This window comes from Sinocyclocheilus rhinocerous, unplaced genomic scaffold (assembly GCF_001515625.1).
Source record: "Sinocyclocheilus rhinocerous isolate Xijiao unplaced genomic scaffold, SAMN03320098_v1.1 scaffold11, whole genome shotgun sequence".
NCBI classification, from domain to species: domain Eukaryota; kingdom Metazoa; phylum Chordata; class Actinopteri; order Cypriniformes; family Cyprinidae; genus Sinocyclocheilus; species Sinocyclocheilus rhinocerous.
Window position 1 is genome coordinate 922,649 of NW_015625587.1, and position 11,587 is coordinate 934,235.

The 11,587-nt window shown below is 38.5% G+C and overlaps 1 protein-coding gene across 1 annotated transcript in view; it reads right to left on the minus strand.

Annotated features, from left to right (window-relative positions):
- The window catches only part of LOC107755971 (receptor-type tyrosine-protein phosphatase U), a 200,300-nt gene that overhangs the window by 43,959 nt on the left and 144,754 nt on the right, over positions 1–11,587 (minus strand). The window contains exons 14-15 of the mRNA XM_016572938.1: positions 9,757–9,793; positions 1,551–1,689 (exon numbers count right to left, since the gene is read on the minus strand). Coding sequence (XP_016428424.1) covers positions 1,551–1,689; positions 9,757–9,793 — 176 coding nt within the window. The remainder of the gene's footprint in view (positions 1–1,550; positions 1,690–9,756; positions 9,794–11,587) is intronic.

Genomic DNA, 11,587 nt, shown 5'->3' on the forward strand with positions numbered 1-11,587 from the left:
CGATAATCGTCTGTTACCTGACTGTTGACATCGACATCGCGATACTTACGAGACATCATCGATATACGATAATATCGTCATATCGCCCAGCCCTAAGCCTAACTTACTGGCCGCTGCTGTGTAACATCAGAGTAATTACATGGTAAATCTAATATAAAGTGTAACACTTTCTTTACCAAAAAGTGCTGTTAGTCCTGTTACACATTTGTACTTTCATTACCAAAAAGTGTTGTTACCAATGTCCTGTTACACATTTGTACTTACACAAACCATTCTGAGGGTTGTTACATGTGTGTAGTTACAGAAATATTACAGCTGTAGATACTATGTACCAATGTGTACTTACACTGTGGTTACATACTACGTACACATCTAGTTACTATGTAAGTACACAGGTATTAGGGTCACAATATAAAGTGGGACCAATTTTCTTTAAAAAACACCAATACGAGCAATTGTCGTATTGGCCATCATTTTAATATCTGTGCATCCCCCAAACCAGCAATAAACCATCGAAAACCAGCTACCATCAGACAAGCAGACAAAAGTCTAAAAACAGTAGCCTTTAGGGAATCATAATTCATGTATGAGAGGAATTCAGATGGTGAATGGTCTGTAGCTGTTGTTGAAGATGAATCTATGAGATGACCATTGCGTAGATTCATCTTCAGCGATTGGTGCCGTTTGAGGAACGAGAGGCTTGTGTCTCTCATGTGCCACTGGATCTGATGACCTTTTGAGAACCGTGGGCTAATTATCTCTGAAAGCATACTTTTTTCATCCCAATTATTTGCTCATTTCTGGATCAGGGCGGCAGCGGGCAGGGCCTAATTAAGTGAGTAATTGAATTGCATTTCTCTTTAATTAAATATTTCACACTCAGATAATCTCAGAAGATGAAAACCCCTGCCGATGCATGTGAGAATGCAGCGGAGAACACCTGGGTGCCTATTGACTGAGCCGAATAAGTCATAAACCACAATGGGTAGGTTTAAGTTAGTCATAGTTGAACGCACAATAGCCCGGTCTCTCAGGAACAGATTACAGCAAGTCTAATTTAAAAAGTACTTTCACAAGATATATTTGAAAATGGCTGACAGACTTATAAGTGTCAGTATAATTTTGAAGCAGTTCTTTGTTTTGAAGCACATTCAGTGGCTCCAAAAAGTTTTTGGACACTTAAGTCACATGTTAAAATGCACAAATGTCACTGCACATAATAAAATATAATAGATTGAAATATAATTTTTTATTTTAAAGATAATAACAAATATAAATATAATATATATATATATAAAAGAAATTAATTCAAAGTATTAACAAAAACTATAAGAGTAAATCAAGCATACAACAATAATAGTAACACAAATGTGTCCTCTCTTTTCTTTGTCTTATTATTCATGTCAATCTGTTTTTCTCTGCCTCATTATAATAATAATGCTATACTTATAAGTGTGACTTAAATGTCTAAATACATTTGCTTTACATTTATGCTTTAAAGCAAAGCATGCTTTGGCTCTCATGTTTTTATTCTGACCAGAAGAACTCACCCTTTTTTAATGATTATGATAATGGCCCCCAGCAGCAATATCAGGACCACCAGCCCACCAGCGCACACTCCTAGGATGAGTCCCATCTCCTCTGAGCGCTGCGTGACCTCGAGAGCTCGCTGATGGTCTTTACAGGCGGCTGAAGAACACACAAACATACGTAACATTTGAGAACACCAGCAATTATATATAAACATATCAACCAGCATGAATTAACATATTAACCAGCAAACAATACACAAACACACAAATCCAAAGTACTTAGGAGAGGAAAAAGATTCAAATGAAGCCTGATGGAAAAGAACAGTTTATACTAGATTAAGGAACATGTTAATTATGATCTCAACACTAAAGGCCCATTCACACCTATGATGATAACTATAACTATAAAGTTTTAATAACCGTTCTAATTCTATGAAAACAGGAAAGTCGACACCACAACTGTAACGATAACAACACAGAGAAACAATATTTTTTTCTAGCTGATGAATGCCAAAACATTGACAGCCAATCAGAATCCACCTGCTTGAGCATTTAAAGCGACAGACAATAGTACTGCAGTGCACACTTATAATAAACAGAACGTTATTGTGTGTTGTGTGTTGAACGTTAGTGGTGTACTTATTCTAACCTGACTAATTCTAATTCTAAGATAGCAACAATTTAAAACAAGCTGACTTTAGCTGGATTGTTCAGCAGGTTTAGCAGAAATAAACAGATATTCAAATTGAAAAGCAGAGGGAGACCTATGGCCATTCACTGATAGAGGCACAAGACAAAATTGACAATCTGAGAAAGCAAGCGAGAAAAGCATCTACAATCTAGTCCTGAGTCAAAACCCAAAGTGCAGTCATGAGCCAAGGTGAAAGAAATAAAAGATCTGGCAATCCTGAGGGCAGCGATTGGTGCCGTTTGAGGAACGAGAGGCTTGTGTCTCTCATGTGCCACTGGATCTGATGACCTTTTGAGAACCGTGGGCTAATTATCTCTGAAAGCATACTTTTTTCATCCCAATTATTTGCTCATTTCTGGATCAGGGCGGCAGCGGGCAGGGCCTAATTAAGTGAGTAATTGAATTGCATTTCTCTTTAATTAAATATTTCACACTCAGATAATCTCAGAAGATGAAAACCCCTGCCGATGCATGTGAGAATGCAGCGGAGAACACCTGGGTGCCTATTGACTGAGCCGAATAAGTCATAAACCACAATGGGTAGGTTTAAGTTAGTCATAGTTGAACGCACAATAGCCCGGTCTCTCAGGAACAGATTACAGCAAGTCTAATTTAAAAAGTACTTTCACAAGATATATTTGAAAATGGCTGACAGACTTATAAGTGTCAGTATAATTTTGAAGCAGTTCTTTGTTTTGAAGCACATTCAGTGGCTCCAAAAAGTTTTTGGACACTTAAGTCACATGTTAAAATGCACAAATGTCACTGCACATAATAAAATATAATAGATTGAAATATAATATAATTTTTTATTTTAAAGATAATAACAAATATAAATGAAACAATATTTTTTTCTAGCTGATGAATGCCAAAACATTGACAGCCAATCAGAATCCACCTGCTTGAGCATTTAAAGCGACAGACAATAGCACTGCAGTGCACACTTATAATAAACAGAACGTTATTGTGTGTTGTGTGTTGAACGTTAGTGGTGTACTTATTCTAACCTGACTAATTCTAATTCTAAGATAGCAACAATTTAAAACAAGCTGACTTTAGCTGGATTGTTCAGCAGGTTTAGCAGAAATAAACAGATATTCAAATTGAAAAGCAGAGGGAGACCTATGGCCATTCACTGATAGAGGCACAAGACAAAATTGACAATCTGAGAAAGCAAGCGAGAAAAGCATCTACAATCTAGTCCTGAGTCAAAACCCAAAATGCAGTCATGAGCCAAGGTGAAAGAAATAAAAGATCTGGCAATCCTGAGGGCTCCTTCAATTGCTCATCATGAGCTGTTTCTCTACTGTACCACGCATATTGCACGCCTTCTCTGTGGAGCGAGTGCCAACTGCACCCGGTCAGCTATTTATCCACGGCACCTGTCTCCACTGACAGCATGTGGGCAGGGGTCATTTCACAATCTGAGGCTCCTGGGGATAGTATGACTCTGTCACACCACAAAATGAGACTGTGTGATCCAAGAGAGAGAGTAAAGAGAAAGTGTGCATATCCAGTGGAGCCTGAGGCAAATTGCCCTAACCTGGACACGCAGCAGCTGGGCTATTTATACTCTTTCACACCCATGCTTGTATGGAGATGTTTTGCATGTTTGTTTTTTTTTTATGAGTATGTGTGAACATCAATGGAAATCTGTATGTTCTGCTTTTTTCACAGAAACATTGTTGTGCGGCAAATCCTAATCCAACTATAATGATTAAAGATCAAATATTAAACCCTAAGGTGTTCTTTTCATTGCCATTAAAGTAAAATAACTGAACATAATCACAGGAGCTTGAAAAAAAAAAAGCTAATTTTAGAAGAAAATTTCAGATGGCACTTAGAGGCTTTTGCATCTGAACACTTCATATATGTATTTTTTTTTTTTTAAATACATAAATTGTTATATATTTAAATATTACATACCACAGTATGTGTTAGGTAATTCAAATAAATCTGAAATATAATGTTCTATGCTAACATATATTAAAACTGTAGGAGGAATTATGGGAGACACATTAAGATAATTTATAAACAAGTGGTCCATGACACATAATCAAGCAGACATTTTCCTTGAGGCAGACATTCAGCTGTTACACTATTCATTGATTTGGCAAAGGCAAGCAGGTGTGTTGCCACAACAATTTAGAGCTCACTGAAAAGAGGGGAAAAAACCCTGATAATCTCATGAAACAACCAGTGACATGGCTCCAGGAAACCAGCAAATGGCTATTTAAACTAATAACGGGTTACTTGCCAATGAGGCCATGTCTGCTTAGTCAAATCCATAATGGGAGTCCTACATCTTGTTGAAGAGGGACTAGAGATCATCTTACTTCGCCTAGTGTTAGTGCTTCCTTACGGTCTCAGTGGCCTGAAAGTTACGGGGCTCTATGAAAAAGAGTGTGAGCCAAGGCCTGAGGAAAAAGGTCTGCTTTAGGGCTCCATGCAAGGCCAAGGCTAAAAATAAGTCATAAGCATGTGGGGCAGCAAGAAAAAGAATTTGCCATGGTGCTCTCTGCTCCCTCAACAGCCAAAGGCAGTTTCAAAACTTCCCGGTCTTTGAGACAACGGCTCACTCAGAATGGCGAAGAAATTCCTCTGAAAACTGAAGAGCTTTGTTTTTTTGCATTTTTTCCATTGACTGGAGTTATAGTATGGCATCGGATTGTATGCATGCATATAATTACAAAAAAAAAAAATTCCGGTCTGTTCCTCTAACAACGCTACTGTATAACTTCCAAACACTTGGAATATATTGCATAAGGATTAGACTACTACTAATAATGGACTACTTCTATGATATATTTCTAAGTCTTTTTTAAGCTTAAAGGTACCCATTCAGTGTAACTTCATGGAAAACAAGAAAGTTATACAGGTTTGTAACTATATGAGATTGAGTAAATCAAATAATTTTCTTTTCTTTTTTTCATTGGACCAAAGTGCTTGGAGAGAAAATAGTTTTTTAAAGTAGTGTAATTTTAGACCATTCCTTCCCTTCCAATCCAAAGCAACTTTGTATGTGACAGATTTTAGATATCTGAAAACAACAGAAACTATACTTTCACAACCCCCCACGGAGATCCCACATTACACTAGACTTGAGAAGTTTTGAAAAGAGCCCAGCCATGAATTATCTTAGAAGAAACCATCTCCTTTCATATAGTACAGTGCTTTTGGTGCACATCTTCACAGATACAGGCACAGATTTGCATCTAAGACACCAATAGAGCCTGTGTCTGCATCAGGCTGATAACAATATTAAATATACATAATTCTTTAGATGTAAACGGTGAATGGATCTGATCTAGATTTATTACATCTACAATTAAATGCTCTATAAAAACAAACCTTGTTTCCAAAAATTATGAGACAGGAAAATTTAAGTGAAAAAAGCAGAAATCATTGATTTGCAAATACATTTTGAACTACAATTAAAATTAAATTAATACGATATATATATATATATATATATATATATATACACACATATATACAGTGGGGACGGTATACAAAATCACATTAGATTTGTTTGGAGAGAATTTATCCTGGATGTTAAGTGCATTTCATCTTGCTATAAAAAATAAACCTCAGTAAATTTAACCTCAGTAAATATTTTTAAAAGGCCAGCCAATGGAATAATTTAAAACACAAAATGCATTGCTTCTCATGTGAAATTATCTTGTTTTAAGGATGCTCAGATATTTTTTTTACTGTTAAACAAAACAAAGACTTGGTGTAGGATATTATGCCAACATAATAGCTCTACTGTAACATGCAAGTTCAATATTCCAAACATAAGATATGCAAGTTCATGCATAATCTTCACAATAACAGCTACATCACAAGTTCTTAATGAGGTATTCATTGCATGAAATATAGATGGGAAAACATCCATTAAAGTTTGATGCAAACCTGATCAGATTTTTATCGTCGTGCTGAGCTTCCTTTCAGAATATCAATTAAGCCCAACACAGGCATGAAATTTGTTTCAAGATTAATGTGAGCACCTGCTGAGCACACCAAAAGTGGAAATTAGCACTTGGAGTTACAACGAAAGTCTATTGTTCTGTGAAGATTGTCAAGGGACTGTTAATTAAACTGTCACTTGTGCAATGAAATGGGAATCTTGGCAGCTTAGTTTTGTAAGACTATGTAATTCGGATGTGTTTCGAGCAAATCAGGGTGTCAATTTTCTTCTGGACCTTGACTGTTGATACATAGGACAATTACATGGCCAATCAAAAGCAACAACCTCAATTATGGATTTTCTTGACAAGCTGGATTCCTTTTTATTATGTAGACCCTTTATGAGAGATCCTAATACAATAAGTAAATGTAGTGAAACAGTTTCCTGTCCTTCTGTTTGTTAATTTGTTTAATCGTTCTTTCCTGTTGAGGAAGTCGAGAGAGCTACATTCTGTTCATCAATATGTTGGCGTGAGAGCCCACATCCCAGATGTGTGTCTGTCTGTGCCCACTGAGCAGATGGGATGACAAAACTGGCCTAAAATGTCCACTGCGCCTCTTGGCTTCATGCTCGGAAGGCTAGTCGTCACCTTCATTACTCAGTATCAAATAAATGCCAGGTCGATTTAACTGGGAGGCTGTGCTCACTAGCGACAAATGCTGAAGACTACAATACCATCCTGCCCACACTGATCCCTGATGGTGTTCGATAGAAGGGAGTGTGATTCTTTCTTGTTGCCTTGACAGGAATCTATGCCTCCCGAACCTTTTCATATTTCTCTGATGGGCCTGACAGGTGGTAGCATGTATTGACAGGCACAGGTGACTCCATCAGTGGTGTTTGATGTGAAGGTCTTTCTCCTGACCGGACAGGGACCCGAAAATTGATCTCCCTCTCTGCCCGCGTGCTGCTGCATGTCTGCGCGAGACTGCCTGCCCCAGACAAATCTGCTTTGATATAGTACGCTCCCCTACCGCAAGCAACCAAAACAAACATGATGAAAGAGTGACCTGTTCTCCGTTAGTGCCCTTGTCTCCAGAAGAGAAAAGGGGAGGTGAAGGGGAAGGGGGGTGTATGAGGGAAACAAATCTGTGTGTGTCTACACACAAAATTTCACTGTAAACCAATACACATCCCAAAGCTGTACACTTTACTTTGCCCTTTAGGGAATCCACAGATGCTTGCAACTTGTGTCGGAAATCTGAGCTCTTGGGGGGAAAAGTGCACGTGTAAGATTAGCTAGTGAACCATTATGAAGTGTTTCTCAGCGGTACAGCTCTGAGAGGTTTGAGCAATGACCACAGAGCTGGACTACTGACCTGGAAGAGGGGAACCACTTTGATATCAAAACCTGGCCTAGCAGTGTCCCTCGGTCATTACTTGAATGTTGAAACACTGAAATCTCTGAGGCTACATTCCCACTGTCAGTGTTTGGGATTGACAGCTGAATTTACTTACAGGTGTAAGTCTCATGATATCCTGTTCACAGAGAAGTTTGAAATAGCAGCTTGAATGAGCATGCAACGGACGTAAAGCCTGTATTCTATTCGTGACCATCACCTCTAATCATAACAATCTCAAAGATGGTGAGATAAACAAAGCTTTAAAGTCTTCTCACTTTTGAAATGACAAAAGTCCAATTGTGAGTTCATCCATCAAATCTTAACTAACCTCCAGAAGCTTTTATAGTAGACAGTGGAGCAAAACTGATGGGAGAAAACCTTCAGATGGCATGCATCTCATATCTGCGTCTTTGTAAGCTACCAAAATCACACATGAAACCTGAAACACTTTATAGACACACTTATGTAAAGCTTAGAGTGGCTCTCTCGCATTGTATGAAATTATAGACTAATTGTCCAATCCAATTTCCGTTCACACACCACGGGTTTCCCGGAAATGAGTGAGTCCTGAAAATGTAACCGTGTGAGTTTGGTTATACACTGTAAGAAATTTTTTTTTTAGAAAAACATGAAAGGTACTGGTACAGGTACATGACAATATCTACGTTTACTGACATTTCCTTCATCTCTAAAACACAACACAATCCTCATCTAGGAATGACAACCGTACTCTGCTGCTGTGAGAATGTGGCCCAAATCTGTGAAGGTAAAGTTTCAATAACAATTTGACAACAATGTCTAAATAAATTTAGTTCAAACCATGAAATTAAAACAATTTTCAGGCTAGTCCTGCTAATGGACATACACATTCTAGAGTAAACAATCAGGTGATTGGCCTTTGTTATTTTAAAGCAGGGCTTCCTACAGCTGCTCCAATTGTTCTATCAATAAAGGCAACCGACTCGTTTAACTTTAAAGCAGGACTAAAGCTGCCTTATTTAGCGTTACAATTTCTCCCATTCAAGTGGTCTATCTCCACCCCTTTTGATGTCTCTGATGCTAAAATCGACACTGACGCACCATCCGCCTGCAGCAAACTGTTATGCTGCGTTCAAGTCCTCCTGTGACGTTCGTACTTACGAGTTGACAAGTCGTAATTACGACGTCAGGTGCGTTCAAGTCAGTTTAGTCGGCACAAGATGGCGGTGTACCTTCTTTTAATAAATTACAAGAAAATACAACAGGGTCTGTTAAGTCTGCTTATAGAAAATGAAGAGCAAAGAATTCGCATCAGGTGTGTTTTGCATTTTTTATATTTTTAAAAAGTAACTTATGAAGCCACTTTAATCTGTATCACATAAAAACTTGTTATTAATTGTTATATTACAAAACTATCAATTTAAACAAAAATTTACCGTCAACTACAGACGTTGCATCCATCGATTCCGCCATGTTTCTCATTGACACGCCCCCAACTCAGAAACTCGGGGCTTAAAGAAAATTTTGAGTTTCCCACTCATAATAACGACTTTGTGGGGGCGTTCATGTGCGTTCAACTCGTAAATACGATCTATCCGACATGACTTGAACGCACCATTAGTTCCTGTGGGATCTGGAGCTAGAATGCATCTTGGAAGAGTTGTGGCCCTCAGGCATGTACATTGTGAATAAGTGAATAGCAAATAATCCTACACTTGTGCAGTTGGAAAAATAACATTCATCCAATCCACTCCAATTTTTATGTTTTATTGTTTGTGGCCACTCTATCATACTTTAACTTGTTTAAAAACGCGTTACATTCACTTAATTTTAATGGGGTAATATCATAATTAAAAGAAAAATAAAATAAATCTGTTGCAACTGATTTTTTTTTTTTTTTTTACCATTTTCCATCTTTCACTGACCCTCAGAATGAAATCTGAATGTAACCCCATTGTCAAAAAGACAAAAACACATATTTTAAAATCCCACTCATAATTACTCACAATCATAATTACAAAAGTTATTGTTTATTTTTTTAATATAAAAAACAGTTTGATGGCTGGTAAGAAACATTTATAGTCTGTACATTTTCTAAATTCATACAAATCGTGAGTACGTTGATTTCGACCCTGCATAGGTCAATTCACCTCACTCTGTCTTTCAAAAAACATTTTCGCACAAAACTGTATAGTATTTTCTACAAAGAACGTTCTGTAGCATCAGCATTGAATAACTCACCTTTACGGGCGATGCGGATGCAGTTTATCCTTGTTTCCTGTGAGAAAAGAGAACAGAGATGCAGTGTCACGCTGTGGGAAACAGTCAAACGACAGAAATAAGACTTTCAGATACCTGATGAGAAGTCAAATGGGCTCACACTGACTTTTGCTGATTTAACAACAGCATGAATGCCAGTAAAAGAGTAAAAATACATTTAAAAACAGCACCGTGTCTCACTCACCTACCGTACTTGTGTGTGTATGTGTGTGTACTTTTCCAGTGTGGCGATAAGATATAAGCCTTTAATGTACAGAAAATGGCAGCAGAGGCCAAGAGAGGCAGGGGGGATGACTTCCAACCAGGAGAGAATTATAAAAAGGAATTAATTTGTTCGAAATAGCAGTTGATGTCATACTGGTGTTATGAAAACAACCTCTGTCAAATAGCACTAATGAGATCCAAGCCTATAATCCAATTCTGGCCTGCCACCTCGACAAGAAGATGCATTATCAAATTAAGATTTACAGATGCTAATTCGGGCATTATGGAACAATTATGCAAATCTTCCCATCCAGAAAAGGAGTGAGAGGCCTCTGCTCAAAATGCGGCTGAACTGCTTTTTTAAATTTAAAATCCATTCCAAACTGCCTTGGCTACTAAAGCCTGTCATAACCCTAAATCATCTCAGAAAACATACAAAAGGGAAAGGGAGAGCGGTAGAAAAAAGGTAGAGACGGACTCGCACTGATGTTTCAAGAGAGGGAAGAGGGACACGCATGGATATTTTAGCCCCCCCTAAAACATCCACACGCTTAAAAATGTCATGTAGGCCAATCCAGGCTTTTACTCATCTTTATCTGCTCCAGCAGCCATCATTGAGATGCAAGTGTGCCATGGCTCCCAATACACACTATCCCATGAGAGCATATCACAGGGATAAAGCAAACACTAGGGGTGGGCGATATAGCCTCAAAATTATATCACGATATTTCAAGAATATTTTCGATAACGATATTTATGACGATATAGAAAAAAAAACATGGAACAACGTTTTATTGGTGATTGCAGCTGGCAGGCAGCAGCATTTATTAGTGCAAACAAAATAAAGGGCATTTTCCATCCTTTTCCAATGAGCTACTGTCATCGATGACAGACTATCTAATTTGAAGTGTAAATCTATTGTCATAAGGAGGCAGCAGCAGCTGTGTGTTCGACTTGAAGGATCGGTGTACAGGGCCGTAGCTGGGGTTTGCGGGGCTCCGGTGCAGGTTGTACCAGTGGGCCCTGTTTGAAATTGTGTAAATGGCACAAATAAACAAATATACAAATTAACAGGCACGGGAGGAAGCGAAGAAGAGCTCGGTTTGGTGTTTGCGCCGCTCTCCGTATGAGCACCGAACTCGGCGCGCGAACTCTCAGTTGAGTTTTTCCACGTCTTGTGTTTGAATGCTTTAAACTGTTTTGAACTTGGCAAGACTTAAAACACGTGCAATGCGCAGGCCGTCTTTTTATGCTGGTCTCGGGCAGTCAGTTGAAATCGCCAGGGCCCCCCTCTCTCCGCGCCGCTTTGCTAAAGATATGAGCCTATTTTTGAAGGCTCGAATATGCTCTAGAACCGCTCTCGCAATAATTTTATATCATACACCGATCAGTCTGCGCAGCGCTGCTTCAAGTTGAACACACCTATTTGGTTTGTGGTGTTGTTGTTGTGACGTGACATGTGGCCAAGTATGGTGACCCATAGCTGGAATTAGTGCTCTGCATTTAACCCATCCAAAGTGCACACACACAGCAGTGAACACACACACACACACACACACACAGACACCGTGAACACACACCCAGAGCA